The sequence below is a fragment of the Artemia franciscana genome, chromosome 4, assembly GCF_032884065.1.
Source record: "Artemia franciscana chromosome 4, ASM3288406v1, whole genome shotgun sequence".
Lineage (NCBI taxonomy): Eukaryota > Metazoa > Arthropoda > Branchiopoda > Anostraca > Artemiidae > Artemia > Artemia franciscana.
The window spans coordinates 37,813,078-37,829,052 of record NC_088866.1 but is presented as its reverse complement, the minus strand read 5'-3'; the positions used below and the strand labels follow the sequence as shown (position 1 = coordinate 37,829,052).

Sequence of the window (15,975 nt, the reverse complement as noted above, 5' to 3'; positions counted from 1 at the left end):
CAGTTCAGCCCCTTCAGTAAAAAGTGGATGAAACGTAGCTTCACTTCTCTCTCTCATGTCTCGAGATTTGCTCCTAAGATCGTCAAAATGCTTGAGAAAGTATACAAGGTCTATAGTTTCTGATTGGGAAGATGTCAAAAAATTGTACGACATGCTAAAAACTTTACTGACAGTAACCATAGCTGCAACAAAACTATATCTCTCAATAGTAGATAGCAAAGAATAAGCTTCTGTAAAAATGTTGTAAAAATGACTCCGGGCTAAGTTTAAGGAATGACTTGCACAGTGAAAAACAGATTGCCTGGGGAAAAATTTCGCGGAGTATAGAAGCCCATCCTTGAAACTAGCCACTCAAAGAAGAAGCTCCATCATTACCTTGCCCCCTTAAGTATTTCAATTGCTTCCCATGTCAACAGAGGTTTGTATCAACAAAGGTCTGCAATCAACTAATTGTTTCTTTTTTAAAAAGTCCATAATTTTTTATTTTCGTTTTAAAATGATGGACGACTAACCAACAAAAAGGGGCGCAGACTTCTACATAAACACTTAAAAAAGCACACGCGTGATTTAAATTAAATTCAGCGATCTTAGGAGCCCGAGGTTATAACAGCACGTGGCTTACTTGGCAGCAACCTGACATTGTTCCCAACTATATTTTCACAAAACAAAAATTCTCGTGTGGAGATCATCACACATTACCTACTTGTTCTATGTAAATTACTCTACATCAATGGGAATAAAACCCATGATGAATTTGGTTAGCTTTTAAGACAGAAATGTTTTGAATTTTATTCTATAAAATAAATAAATCATTTAGTTTTTATCCTCACCACAGTAAATTTTACAAGGTATATTATCCTTTTGATCTATAAGATTACTCAAGATCTATGAGACTCTTGACCGTACAGGACAAATTTCCCAAACCTCGGTAGGATGTATACCCTTTATCCCCCCTGGGTTTGTTCCTGCCGCTGCAGCCCAGATTTTTTACAACCCAATAAGATAATTACACAAAAAGGAAATTATGGCTTTTCTTAGTTGGAACAGAAAAAGACAACCTAATGAAACAGGCACCAAAGTCAGTTAAATATGGTACCATACCCCAGAAGAAACTTACCCCAGAAGAAACAGAAGAAATAAATTATTTTATTTAAAAATAGAAGGAATTATTCTAGTTTCAATTGAGAAATCATATTTTTCGTTAAAACCCTAAAAAAAATACTAAATTTTATACAATTATATCTATATGCTTTAAAAAGTGTTAAAAATCCTATTTTGATCTTCGTCGGGAAGATGATGCTTATAAAATTTGCTATTCCAGTGCCGAGCTATAGCATTTGCTACAGCTTGCGAAGCTGTGGTATATGACATTTGTCCCTATAGTTACAACCCTCTATAATGTCGTAAATTGACGCCCCTAAAGTAAAAACAGGGAAAAACTTACTTTACTAAAAATCCAGTTGCTATATTGAGCAAAAGATGTTTGGCAATACCAACTACCCCTTTAATCTCCTGGTGTAACACTCAAATATCGGGTTATTTTACAAAATCTCAATTAGTGACACAGGCCGCAATAGAACACCATCTGGGACAAAGAGCATAGAATTAGGGTTGAGAATGTAACTTATGAACTTGGTAATGTCAAAGCTAGTTCCTTATTTGATACAATTAATAAGTTGTCGATACATAAGAATGGATTGAACTCGAATCCTTCAGCTTCAGCCAGAAAGGAGGACTCCTCATTGTGCGCTGGCAACTGGTAATATAACTGTATTATTCAGTTTGTCGTGTCTAAGGTGTGACAATAATGGTTCAAAGATCATTCTAATAATTGGGAAGCAATGAACTTTCTCGTCGCTTCTATCCTTTCTAACAATAAACAATATAAAAAATCAAAGTAAGGACCAAACTCTATACAATAATAACTGAAGCGATAGGTAAAAGGAAAAGAGTTTTTTTTTTGTATTCATGACGTCATGCGGAATTTATACGCTATTTTGAATGAATCTGATCAGCTAAAACAAAAAGAATGAAGAAATTTCTAAGGTGCTGAAAAGTTCACAACGAGATATGCATCTAGAAAATAAATATTACATATAAAATTTTCCAGATCAATTGACATATAAGATATTTTGCTAATTGCGAAGGGTTTTTAAATACATCAAATTTCTTCAAAATTAGCTATTGAACAGCTCTCTATGATGGCCCAGCACCCCGCTAGCTGCAGACGAAGATTATAAAACAAGATTTCCTGTTGAACCCCCCTCCCCCCCAAAAAAAAAAATTACTGCACTTTATACAACTATATCTATGCTCTTTGTAATAAAAAAATCCTATTTTGATAATTGCATGCAAGGTGATGCTCACTACATTTGCTACTCCATTCTTATACAAAAATGTAGTTTTCTGTTAAAAATTGATTCTATTTAAAAAATTATTTTTGCTGATTACCAAAGGTTTTTAAATAAATCTGTTTCTTTAAAAAACTTAATGAAAGCACTTTTGAGTAAAACAAACTCAAATAGTGGATAGACTTAGTGTATTTTACTTGTAAGCAGAATACCAAAGATTAAATATAAGCACTTAATCTGACACTGTTTTTAGGTAGCTAGACACTTTACTACGTAGCTAGCTATCGCTGCAATCCGGATATTCTACAACCCACCTAAGATGATTACACAGAAAGATACCTATGGCTTTTCTTAGTTTGAGCATCAAAAGACAAACCCTTAGGAAACTAAATATGGCACCATAAACTTAATAAACTTAAATATGGCACCATACCCCAGAGAAGAAACTTTTCAAAATGTACTTATCTTATGTTATCTTGTCAAAACATAAGTGTTTTTTATTTGACTATTTCAGTTTCTATGGGATAGAGTTCGTTCCTTATTGTAAGAGAGAGATAAAAAAAAAACATGATTTTATTTAAAAATATCAGGAATTAATCTAGTTTCAAATGAAAAATCATACTTTTCGTTCAAACCCTATAAAAATTACTCTATTTCATACAACTGTATCTATATGCTTTTTATAATGTTAAAAATCCTAGGATTTGTACTTCTGCGGAGGTGTTTGAGAATCTCAGCAATTATTAAACATATTTCTTTTTTGAACTGCGCTACAATTATATTTTTTTCATTTCATTAAAATTTTTATTAATCTTTTAATTAAAGATTTTTTATTTCGTAGCTGCAGATTTCGTTGTGCTTTATTTTTGTTCATCATTACCCCAGACATTTTTCATGCCTTTTGCTTTAGCTAACACAACGTTATACAACATAAATAACGTAGCTGATCCATAATGCTTGTATTTGCGATTACTTACGACCACTCTACCAGGCAGCGCAGTAGCACTGCCTAAGTAAAGAGCGATGTGGGTACAATGAATTATTATTATTTTTTTCTTTTAGACCAGGAAACTTCGTATCGAAAGAATTGTCGTAGAAACTTCAAAAAGGGGTAATTTGATTGGAAATTGGAAGGGCTTTGCCCTTTTTAATATTCAAAAGTGGCTGCAGGGCAACTAACATCCCTTCCACGCTCACTATTTCCCCAAACACATCCAACAAAAATCCAACAAAGCCATTTTGTTCAATGTAGTTGAAAGGTCCGGAAATTATGTCATTGTGGATGACATGCCCCCCCCCCTCCCTCCCCAGAAACTTCAGTACAAGGGTTGTAAGTTATGCTCTGGGGGCATATAAGGTTTATATAGAAAGAGTGATCGTATAAACTTCGGAGAAGGCTCATTGGATTGACAATCAGAAGTTCTAGTTCCCTTTTAAGATTAAAAGTGATCAAAATGTGGAAACCCCTCACACCTCGTACTTTCCAAAATGCATCTGATAAAAATTTTGACATGGTCACTTGTTTTCGAAGAAACTTCGGAAATAGCTCATTCAATTGGAAATCAGAAGATCCAGTGCCCTTTTTTAACAGTTAAAAGTGATTGGAGGACAACTAACCCCCTCCCACACCCACCATTTCCCAAAACACATCCAATAAGAAATTTGAGATATCCATTTTATTCTATTTAATTGGAAGGTCTGGAAATTATGTCTTTGAGGATGACAACCCCAGCCCACAGGGCAAGGGTTGGCAACCATTTAACACGATACCGTTTGATTTATTTTTAGAGCAACATTTAGTTTTAAAGTATAATGGGCCAATTGCATGATTGTGGAGGTTTACCTGCCTAATATTCCTAAAGATATAGTTGTTGGACCGTTCCACTATGCTGATCAAAATGGTTGTCTCAAAATTTTGACTGGGTACGTTTGGAAAATGACTGGGCTTGAGAGAAGGTTTGCTTGCCCTCCAATGTTTGTTACTCTTAAAAAGGTAACCTGACACTCGCATTGTAATTGGAGTGCAACCTTTCCCTTGATATGGGGGAGGAATTTTCTCTTGATATATCTCGTAAAAAAAGTTTCTAAGCAAGTAAAAACAAAGTGAAAATATTTTAAATATATTTTGTTTTCAGTAAAGTTAAAATTATGTTATGGTCTTGAGAAGGCATTGGGGTTGTCAGCCCTACTCATGCTAATTTTTGCTCGCTTAGAGTTTAACTTGGTTGTTTATTGTATGATTTAAATAAACGAAAAAATGTATTTAAATGTTTTAACTTTAATAAATTAAAAATTATCAAGACTTTAGGGAATATATATTTGTATATGTATACTGAATTGACAATCCACAGTCATTTTTCCCAGTAAAGTGTAAATTATGTTCTGGTCTTGAGGAAATATAGGGGCTGTCAAAGACATAATTTCCTGACCTTTTAACTATACCTAACAAAGTGACTATTTCAAAATTTGATTGGATATATTTTGGGATTTAAGGGTGGGGGGGCTTGTTACCCCTCAATCAGTTTTGACTAATAAAAAGGGCACTAGCCCTTTCAATTTCCAATCGAATGAGCCTGTTTGAAGCTTCTGCGATAGCAAATGGCCATTTCAAGATTTCTATCAGATGTTTTACGGGAAAATACGAGGTTTGGTGAGGTGGGGTTTATCCACCCTCCAATCACCCTGAATCTTAAAAAGGGCACTAGAACTTCTCATTAACAATCCAACGAGCCCCCTCGTAAGTTTATACGATCACCCTTTCTATATGTACCTTATATGCCCCCAAGGCATAACTTACCTTACCCTGACGGCTGTTGGTGGGGGGGTTGTAATCTTCAAAAAAAATCTTTCCGGTCCTTTCATTCACGTTGAACAAAATGGTTATCTCAGTTGCCCTCTAATCACTTTAGATTATTAAAAAGAGCACTGGCCCTTTCAATTTCCAATCAAATGAGCTGCTTTTGAAGTTTTTATGACAACAAATAGCCATCTCAGAATTTCTGTTAGATGCGTTTCGGTAAAATACGAGGTAATGTGGGGGGATGGGGGTATCCACCCTCCGATCACTCTCGAGTCTTAAAAAAGGCACTAGAACTTTTTATATCGAATCCAATGATTCCTCTCCGAAGTTTCCGCAATCACCCTTTCTATATATACCTTATATGCCCCAGGGTATAACGTAAACTCTTGCCCTGAGGGATGGGGGGGATGCCATCCTCAAAGATACAATATTCGGACCTTTCAATTTGGTTGAACAAAATTACTATCTCCAAATTCTTATTTTATGTGTTTGGAGAAATGATGGGCGTAGGAGGGAGGCTAGTTGCCCTCTGATCACATTTGGCTATTAAAAAGGGCACTGGTCCTTCCAGTTTACAATCGAATGAACTATTTTGAAGTTTCAATGACAACAAATGGTCATCTGAAAATTAAATCAGATGCATATTGGTTAAATACGAGGTTTGGTGGGGGGTATCCACCCTCCGATCACTCTTGAGTCTTAAAAAGTGCACTAGAACTCCGGATTACCAAACCAGTATGCCCTTTCCAACACTTTAAGTCTTGAAAAGGACACTCAAACTTCTTATTTCCAATCTGATGAGTCCCCTCCGAAGTTTTTACGATCACCCTTTCTATATATATCTTATATGCCCCCAGGGCATAACTTAAAACCCTTGCCCTAAGGGCTCTGGGACGGGGGTTGTTATCCTTAAAGACCTAATTTCTGGACCTTTCAATCACATTGAACAAAATGGCTATCTACAAAAATTTCTATTTGGTGGGTTTAGGAAATGGTGGGCGTGGGAAAGGGGTTAGTTACCCTTCAATCAGTTTCGACTACCAAAGAGGGGACTAGCCCTTTCAAATTCCAATCGAATGAGCATATTTTGAAGCTCCTAAGACAACAAATGGTCATCTTTAGTTGCCCTTCAATCACTTTCAACTATTAAAAAGAGCACTAGCACTTTCAATTTCCAATTGAATTAGCTCTTTTCGAAGTTTCTAAGACAACAAATGGTCATCCCAGAATTTTTATCAGATACATTTTGGGAAAATACGAGGTGTGAGGGAGGGTATCCACCCCCTGATCGCTCTGAATCTTAAAAAGGGCACTAGAACATCTGATTTCTAATGCAATAAGCCAGTTCTGACCTTTTTACAACCACTCTTTCCATATAAACTTTATATGCCCCAAGGCTTAACTTAAAACCATATATATATATATATATATATATATATATATATATATATATATATATATATATATATATATATATATATATATATATATATATATATATATATATATATATATATATATATATATATATACATCTGAGTATTGATTTAGCCTCTGAGCTGCGAGGACATAAACTGGATTTAACTTTGAACTTAATTTTATTAAGTGAATTTGTTGACTTTAAGAGATTTGCAGATATTTTAAATTTTCAGCTTTCAAAGAGTGTACACGTAAAGCGGAATAATAAGATAACCTAGTGAAATGAACATACTTTATGCTTGGATATTCGACTGATTTTGACAGTGATTTGGACTTCGGATTGCCTGGTTCCATATTACTAAGCGGTTTTGCCTTACTAGCAATGGCAGTGTCTGTGCATTCATCCATCCTTAAATTTTTGCAAACAAAATTCCATTCTGGGTTTAACTGATTGCTCGCTATTTGGCTGAGTTTTTACCGGATAAGGAACTAAAAGAATGTATAAGCTCTATTTTAGGCTCAAGTTTTCTCCAGTGATACGCGTGTGCCACTCAGGGTGGGAGATCAGGTAATCTTACTGATTTGCGAAGGATATAGTTGGACAGCTCTGTTTATGTGAGAGTAGAAAATTGAATAATATTCCAACTTATCATTTCTCCAACTGAAGTACTAGCTATTTCTGTCTTGGCTCACCCTAAATTTGCCTATAAAATTTCAGCTCTGGACTCTACTTTCAACTTCATCAAAGAAAAGTGACTGCTTATATTGTAAGGTTTTCGTCCCTCCCGAAGAAACCTATTGGAAACTTCGAAGAACCGTTTACTGCTGTGATTTCTAAGGTTCCTACGATCTAGATTATCATCTGAAATACAGCAAAATTATTGACAAAATTTCCGGTCACGAGGCCATTCAATGTGTAAAATCTTCAGGTGATGTATATATATATATATATATATATATATATATATATATATATATATATATATATATATATATATATATATATATATATATAACCCTAATATTATATATTTACGTAATACAAAAGAAAGAATAAAAACCAAGATGAAACAAATAAGTGATTACAGGTTACAAAAGGGGGCTTATCGGAGGGATCCTTGTTCCTGATAATATATCACCAGAGACAGAACTATTCAATACAAATGCCATTTATTCTATATGCAGCATTTACCACGTATTTACAATGGAGGAAGGAACTGAATTAGCATTAAAAACAAGAGAAAATAGATAGCGAACTGACTGGTAAATTTCAAGTCTTGTCAGGGTGAATATGGAAAACATAAATATCTAATCGTTATGTAGAGAATAGGTAAGCTCACAATAACGATTGCACCTACAAAGAGAATAGATGAGTGATATGGGCGGTAATTTTGTCCCCCTCCACTCGGTTTGAAAAACCCTTCACTTCCGAAATTCCAACTTAAGAATACGCATTTCTATATTTTGGACTCCTCGCCACTGAAAAATCTTATGATCCCCTCTCCCCCCATTTAGGACCGGGCTTTAATGTATTTTTAAAATCAAATAATTTTACCAGTGCTACAGTCAGCCTTTGACTAAACTTATATGTATTTTTATGATAAAAATCTTCTTTTTCCTCATTTATTTCTTTTTACATTAATAAAGATGATAAAAATAGTAGTAACATGTACCTGGAATAATCCAATTCCAACACCAAGAATTTCATTAAGATGACGAGCTTTGTCTATTTCTTCTTCATAAAGTTTGATTTCTGGATCTTCCATTGCAAAAGCTCTTACAGTGCGAATATTACTAAGTGCCTCTTCTCCAATATTTGTAGCCCGGGCTACCTTAAAAAATAAGCATAATTTTACCTATCAAGTGGCACAGCAACGTAAGCCAAAAAGCTATTTCTAAGTCATCATTCATGAAGTTGTTTCTTACGCCTAATATATAAAACCAGCCAACATACGCATAATTTTTTTTTCCAGGTGTTTAAGGTCTTTTATCCATCGCTCAAATTAACCGATCCGAAATCCAGGCTTTTCATTATTTGAATACTAACTGAAATACTCCAAAACCTATCGCCACTAGATAATTTGGCTATTTAAAAAATACCGAAAAAAAGGAGGAGCTTGGATTAGTTGGTCATTTACTCTTCATGAGTTCATATGCTTCGTAGAAGTTAGGAGAGGACCACCCATGATTGATAAAAAAAAAATTAGTACGAAGGTCACAGAAAACCTACTAATTAACAAGGCTACGAGAAAAAGAGCTCATTTAAGAGTCTTTGCTTTTCCAAATAAAATAGAAGAAGAAGGCGGGGCCGTATTATAAGAGACACCATATAAAGATTAGTTAATGCTCACCTTTAAAATTGGAAAAAGTGTACAGAACAATTTTACATAGTGGTACAAATCTGACTCTACTAAAATTTTAAAGTTTCATTCCCATTCTTTTTTAATATAATATTCAGAGTTATTCTAAATACAGTGAGTCGCCCTCTCCACCCCCCACCCCCCCCCCCCAGTCCCCTGTTATTTACAATAAAGTTATAAGAATGCTTCCAGAAAAGGAGTTCATTTATGTGTGCTTGCTTTTCAAAATTAAATGGAATAGGAAGAAGGCTGGGCCGTCTAATAAGAGGAAGGGTTCAAAATAAAAGGAATGCTACCAGCCTCTATGAGACTCCCGCTATTTCAACTAACTTCATCGTACCTAATATTTCCCACGAAAGTGTGTCCTATTAAAAACTGGTTTTTCTACAATAAGAGGAAAACTGTTACCTCCTCAGCATACATATTGTACACTTAGGCCAATAAATGAAGGCCAGGGGTTCAAACTCCTTTATATTCATTCGAAACCCTTCTAAAGGAAATTAAAAAAATTTCCCTTCTGAAAACCCTTTCCTTGTTCTGAATGAACTGTAAACAGTAGGTTTTATTTTCTCATATGACAAAACCTTTACTACCCACATTAGACCCGTGAGGCTAATGCATCTCTGCAGACTCTTTCAAATATGCATCGCTGTAGGTACAATGCTCACTGTTTTGCACAATCTTATTTAGTGATTTTCTGCTAAACTATTCAAGATGGAATCTGGAAGTTTTCTGTAAATAAGCTTAGAATCACCAGAATGAAAATTAGGATGCAAAAAAACATAAAATACAAAAACTGAAAATGTGTCGTCATGAAGAAACAACAATTCGGCAAATGGCATTATACAAATATTTCCATGCACTTAAACTTTTTTCCAAAAAGGACAATTGCATTGGTATTTTCATGTATTTTTTACGTATCTTTCAATTACTTTAATAAGGACATACAGTAGAAAGCATCACGGCCAGGTAAAACCAAAGCTGACCTCATAACATGTCCCTTAATCTTCAATAGTGAAAACTTAAAAACTAACATGTTCTCGAAGAAAAAATAATTAGATACCTGTGCTTGAGATTTTCTTGATAAATGTCGTAGGTACGAGCCAATGGCAGAGCCGACAGACATAATTATTGGCACGATCAATGCCATATATCCTGTCATAGACGGGGATATTGAGTACAGTGATATAAAGCATCCAACAACCTAAAATAATATAGTAGATAATTAAATCAAAGACTCAAACATAAGCAAATGGGTTCGTGGGCAGGGGAGGCGGACTTGGACTCCTTCTTCCTTATGAAAACTTGATAAATTTTTGATAGTTCCTTATTTTTCCTACATAAATCATAACTTTTTTTCAGCTCACCCCCTCCCCCTTAATAATCCACTGCATACGTGTCAGCCATGAAAGATAAATTACAAATAAACACTTTACAAAACTAACATAAACTCATCCGACTTGTGTAGTTCTTTGGCAAGTGAAAATGGGTTGCTTAAATGGCGTTTCTTTGCAAACTTACCCACTAACCATTGGCAAAAATTCGACAGTGACGCATAAAACAACGTACTTTGAATATCAGCCCGAAAAAAACTATTAGGTGAAGAGAGTAAGTTTGAACCAATTGATTTGTCTTCTAATGTGACAATAGCCAGGGGAGATTACACACTGAGGTGCAACTAATGTATTTTTGGAATCAGTTGAATCTAAAAGGTTTGCCATAAGAATTTAGCCTAAAAAGGTTTATGCTATCATCTTTGAAACTGCAGATGACATCTGTGGCATTGCTGATTTAAATTAAAAGTATTTATTTTTGTTGACCTCAACTAACAGTAACCCAAAACTGATTATTTTAAAAAATCAAATCGGATCGAAGAAAAAATACCATTGGAATTGCCATGGTCGAAAACTCTATACATGAAACTCACAGTGTCCTGGCTTGAACAACAAGGAAAATTGCTTTTTTTGCATTGGACGCTTTGATGTATTCTCTTTTTCCCGTTTTTTTCTTTTTCCCTGCTAGCGGAGCACTGGAACATCACAGAGAACGGTTTAAGGGCCCATTTTAAAGGAAATCACTATATCTAGCGCCTAAAAAGTAAAATGAATTAAAATAATTTTGACAAAAAACGCCATCTTTGGTTATAGTAAAATACTTCAAAAAGATCCCCAGCTAGCCATGAGACCGTAGTTCGTCTTTACTCGTCCTGCTAAGAAAAAGCCAAAGGCTTTATCGTGTCTGTACTATACGTTACCAGCACTTCTCAATTATTAATCTAACAGAAAAATTTTTGACTTTACAGAGTAACAACTAAGTGAGAAGATTAGAATAGATCATGCTTAGACTGCGAGGATACAAATCAAGCTTCACATTATTTTGTACAGAATTCATCAAAGCACTCAATCTGGATTGCCCCATGTCTTCAGCCCGTTTGACATTATTATAGACTCAAAAAGTCTTGGATTACAAGAGGACTACTAAGATCAATCCAATTAAAGAACAGGCTGTATATGAAATATTTGTCTCATCCAGATGAGATAAATCAAGCTTCATTTAAAGCTCACAAGAATTGCTTAACTAAATCTTTAAAGTCTGCTAAACAACTGTACTATTTGAAGGCATTCAATAACGCGCATGGATCTCCAAAGAAGATGTGGTCATTAATAAATGATTGTATCGACGAAATGATGACCCCTAATGGTATTACAGCTGTTAAGAGAAAAATCAACGTAGAGAAATCCCTAAATTTAGCACAAAATTCTGCTGACTTCAAACGTTTTTTACCAACCTCTACTCATCGATCCATATTCCTCACCCAATGTCATCTGCTGAATTGACAATGGTACCTCATAAGCTCAAAAATGGACAATCAGATGGAACTGACTGATCTTCTACGAATTTACTTAAATCGATTATGCCTAGTATAGTTAATTTCATGTCACATAATTAATCTTTGTTTCAAGGTTGGTATCTTTCCTTCTAGCATGAAGTCCATCTGTGTCACTGCACTACATAAAAGGGGAGACGAGAGTGACCGTCTAGCTATAGGCCTATTTCTATCTTATCTGATTTCGGAAAGATTATTGAACGTTGTTTGTATGTAACAATTGGTAATGTAAATTGTCAAATTAAGAGATAGAGCCCAGTGTATTTACGGGGGTGATATGGAAAGCATTATCTTCAAATCAGTGTTGCTTCAGTTGCTTCTAATTTATGTTAATGATATTAGTAATCCAATTACGGACCTAGGGCTAACTGCACTATTCGCTGATGCCACAGCCTTTATTGTTTCTAGAGATGATGAAAATAGTATAAAACATAATTCAACTCTTGCATTTGATGAACTAGTAACATCGTTTACGGCAAATAGGCTAGCTTCCGATACTCAGTCTAAATTCATAGTATATTCACATACATCACGAGCTCTTACAGGTCTTAAGTTGATTAAGTCTTATGTGTCAAGTACAGAGATATCACGTGTTGATTTTTTTTTGTTATCTACGTATACTGGTTGAATGGATTTTAAGTTGGAAGCCACATATTAATAGTCTAATATTGAAGCTTGGAAGGAACATCTTATTAATTGGATATTCTTCCAGTTGAACTGGCAGTTACTTTTAATTCGTTATTATTCAAAGTTAAGCACAATCTCCTTAGGTTGTCTAGCTATTTCTTTTCTTTGGATTTGTTCGCAATTGCTGGGTCACCTTCAGACTTAACTGGCAACACACGCAAACAAGGCCAGCCATTGATAATTCCAGTGGAGCCCCGTTTTTCACTAAGAAATGGTATAGTTACTGCATGGAACCAATATGAGTCTGCTTTCAATTTCGTTTTGTCGTTAGGAATCTAAAGAAATAAGTTAAATTCCTTCCCTTTGGATACTTATTAGTTATTTTACTTATTTATATATTGTTAGTATTATTAATTTGACATTTTTTGTTTTTGGGTCTTTTTCTTGGATTTTTGTTTTTCTCTTGTTGTACCATTGCCAGTATAAAAAGTAGAATGTCTACTCTGGCATGCTGAGTAATTAATATTATGTCCATTTTTTTCTTTCTTCTTTCTTTGGTTGATTATCCATATATTTCGTTATTTATTACTTTAGTTGTTTTATCTGTGCAAAAAGAACTTGTCTTTCTGCCAGATATAAGTAAACTCGGTATTTTATGTATATACGGTTGAAAAATAAATGAATATGAAACTTGCGTACCTTTACTGGTTTACTAGCTCATATGTACAAGAAGATTAGAATTTGTTCTTAAAGCAATGATGAAAAAAGTCAAACTTTAGTGTAAAAGAGTTCACAACATGTAAAGGAAAACATGTTCACTTTTACATGATTAAGTTGGATAATTGCCAGGTGGTTTCATTATCAACTTAGTTTGATGGGGTCTTGGCTAATATTGGGTATTATCAATTTATAAGGTTTATTTCTAATGACCTCTCATTTTTACACTCTTTTTTCAACAAATCCTCAAAAGCAAGATTTATGATAATTTTCCTCAATTGGTAATGAAGATGTTGACAAAAAAAAACGTCCACACAAACCGCCAATATGGCAAAAAAGTAAAAAAAAAAAATCCATAAAAAGTTTGTGATTTCTATCTTATAAATATTTCGTCTCTCTCTAGTAAAGCCTAATTTCAGGTCAGGGATAATTAAAAATGTACGCCTCACTATTGGAAAAAGGCCTAGCAAATTGAGAAAGGCCTCATTAAATTCTTGTTTAATTTTCTAGCAGTAAATATAAGCGCTACGTTCCACATACTTATAATAAGCCCCACCCCCCAAAAAAAAGAGGAAAAAATATTTTCCTAGCTCAAAAGAAACTAGCTCATGTAAATCAGCAAATTTTTTCTTTTAGTTGAGACGTAAGACTGTTTTGGGTGTCCAAACAATAAAAACTAGGTACTTACACATACTTACAAACAAATAACAAATATATTTTTTAGAACCACAGAAAATTACCAACAATGACCGTTTTGCATAATCCAAAGACCATAATCAACTCCGCACTAAAAGGCTGCAAATAGAACATGAAGTTAAGGAAAAAAGGTCAATACTAAAAATAAAAGTATATTTTATTTGCCAGACTTACCTATAAAATAACCTCTCGAAGTTTCTTCCAGATATGCAGGGGCCATAGCCAATATTCCATAAGAAAGAAAGCAATGACATTCAATTTCATTAAAACAAAAAGAAACACAAGAAATACAAATGAGAAAAGAAAAAGGAGAAAATGAAAAAGTTACCAAAAATGAGTCTAAAAGGCAAGAGACTAGCACACTAACAATGAATAGGTTGACAACCTTGATAGAAAACGTATGCTTCGATTTTCTATAGGTTACACATGTTGCCTCTTCAAGTTACATTCGTTTCTGACGGAAAAGACTATTCCAAGAACCGTACAATTATAAATGAGACTACTTACTTGAGTGACACTCCGTAAGCCATGTGAGATGCAGATTTTGAACGAACTTTTGAAGTCTTGAACATCAGAGGTGATCCTGTTCACCAGTTCTCCAGTTCTTTTTTCGTCGAAAAATGCAATGTCTTGCGTTATCAATGAGGCAAAGAGGTCAGATCGCAGGTTGGCTGCCATTCGTTCCCCAACTTGTGACAAACAAGTTATATAAGAGAATGTAAAGAATGACTAAAAAGGCAGAATAGGATAGCAAGTTAATGAAAAAAAGATTGATCTTTTGAATAAATAAGGCAGATATTCAAACTGCATTCCATTCGTGTATTTTTTTTTAAAGAAATTTTCAGACCGAATGGATCGTGAGAGCCCAGTACCCTTGTCGAAAATCGAAGACACATTTGATTCAAACAGAACATAAATGCTTAAGAAACATATTTCAAATTTAAAACGAAACATAACAATAACCTACTGTAATAAACTAAAATACTGAAACAGAATTAACATTCGCTATATATTATTCACGAAAATTGTTTAGACGTGACAAAAATCAATGAATTTATTGTTATAAGTCAAGGGTCCATTTTGTCTAAACGTCTGATATAATTTCTGGGCAATTCGCTCCAAAATAAACTTGAGGAGAAATTTCTCAAGATAAGTGTCATAAGAGCGACAGGGGAACATGCTTTTCGCTTTTACTCGGAAAAAAGAAAAATAGTGAGCGAGAGTTCAGGATTAATGTGGACCATTTTCAAAGAAATTAACTTCTAGACATATGCTCCTAGATTTAAGTAACAAAATTGGGGTCCTTACTGTTTCAACTTTTAAAGATCAGAATATAATTCTAAACCAGCCCGCAGTAAGAGATGTGACATCTTTGAGGGAAAAGGTTTCAAAACGTTTTTCAGCAGATCGTCCATTAATCACAAAAGAAATCAAAGCACTAAACAGGAAAATAAGACAGCTTTTCAGAAAAAAAAAACACAAACAAGCGACAAGCCTGAAGAATAAAATCAGAGGTGTGGCCTGCCAAGTAGAAATAGATTACTACCAAAAGGAAGTATCTCATTTACTGAATTCTAAGCCTGAACGGTACTAGAAAAGGATAAAGCAAACGACCGGTAAAACACAGATTGGACTGAATTTTGGCTATGATGAACCGGATAAAGAAACTGCAGATCGCCTTGCAACGATTGTTCAGTCACTTCCACCACTAAACTTGGATGATTTTCCGACTCAATCTCCAGATTTATGGATGACCCAATTATCACGGAATCTAAGTTCGCCCCAAATTAAAAAAAAAAGACTTAAGAGGACCAGTGTTACACCCCTTGATATTCCGGTCGATCTCATTAAGTTTTCTAGAATTTTTGAGTGCGTCGTTAACTTTAATATTTTAGAAGATTACTATATCAAGCCTGTATCCACAAAATAAAAAAAAAAGCATTTCAGAACACTATCCACAAAAAGGATGCCACCTATGATTTTACTGGCATGCGCCATATTACGATGATTCCTATTTTTTTTTTTACAAAATTTCATTGCTCTCTGGTTGAAAACTATTATTCTAGATAAAATTTACCGTAAAAAAATCGGGGATATTCTCGGAAAATCAACAAGCCA

General features: G+C 34.5%; 1 protein-coding gene across 5 annotated transcripts in view; it reads right to left on the bottom strand.

Annotated features, from left to right (window-relative positions):
* Positions 1-15,975, bottom strand: part of LOC136026386 (mitochondrial potassium channel ATP-binding subunit-like) — a 72,478-nt gene that overhangs the window by 25,691 nt on the left and 30,812 nt on the right. For all 5 annotated transcript variants that reach the window (XR_010617279.1, XM_065702936.1, XM_065702934.1 and 2 more), the window contains exons 5-7: positions 14,365-14,586; positions 9,994-10,134; positions 8,244-8,402 (exon numbers count right to left, since the gene is read on the bottom strand). Coding sequence is in view for 4 of the 5 variants with exons in the window: in XM_065702936.1 (XP_065559008.1) it covers positions 8,244-8,402; positions 9,994-10,134; positions 14,365-14,586 (522 nt within the window). In the remaining variant the exon portion in view is untranslated. The remainder of the gene's footprint in view (positions 1-8,243; positions 8,403-9,993; positions 10,135-14,364; positions 14,587-15,975) is intronic.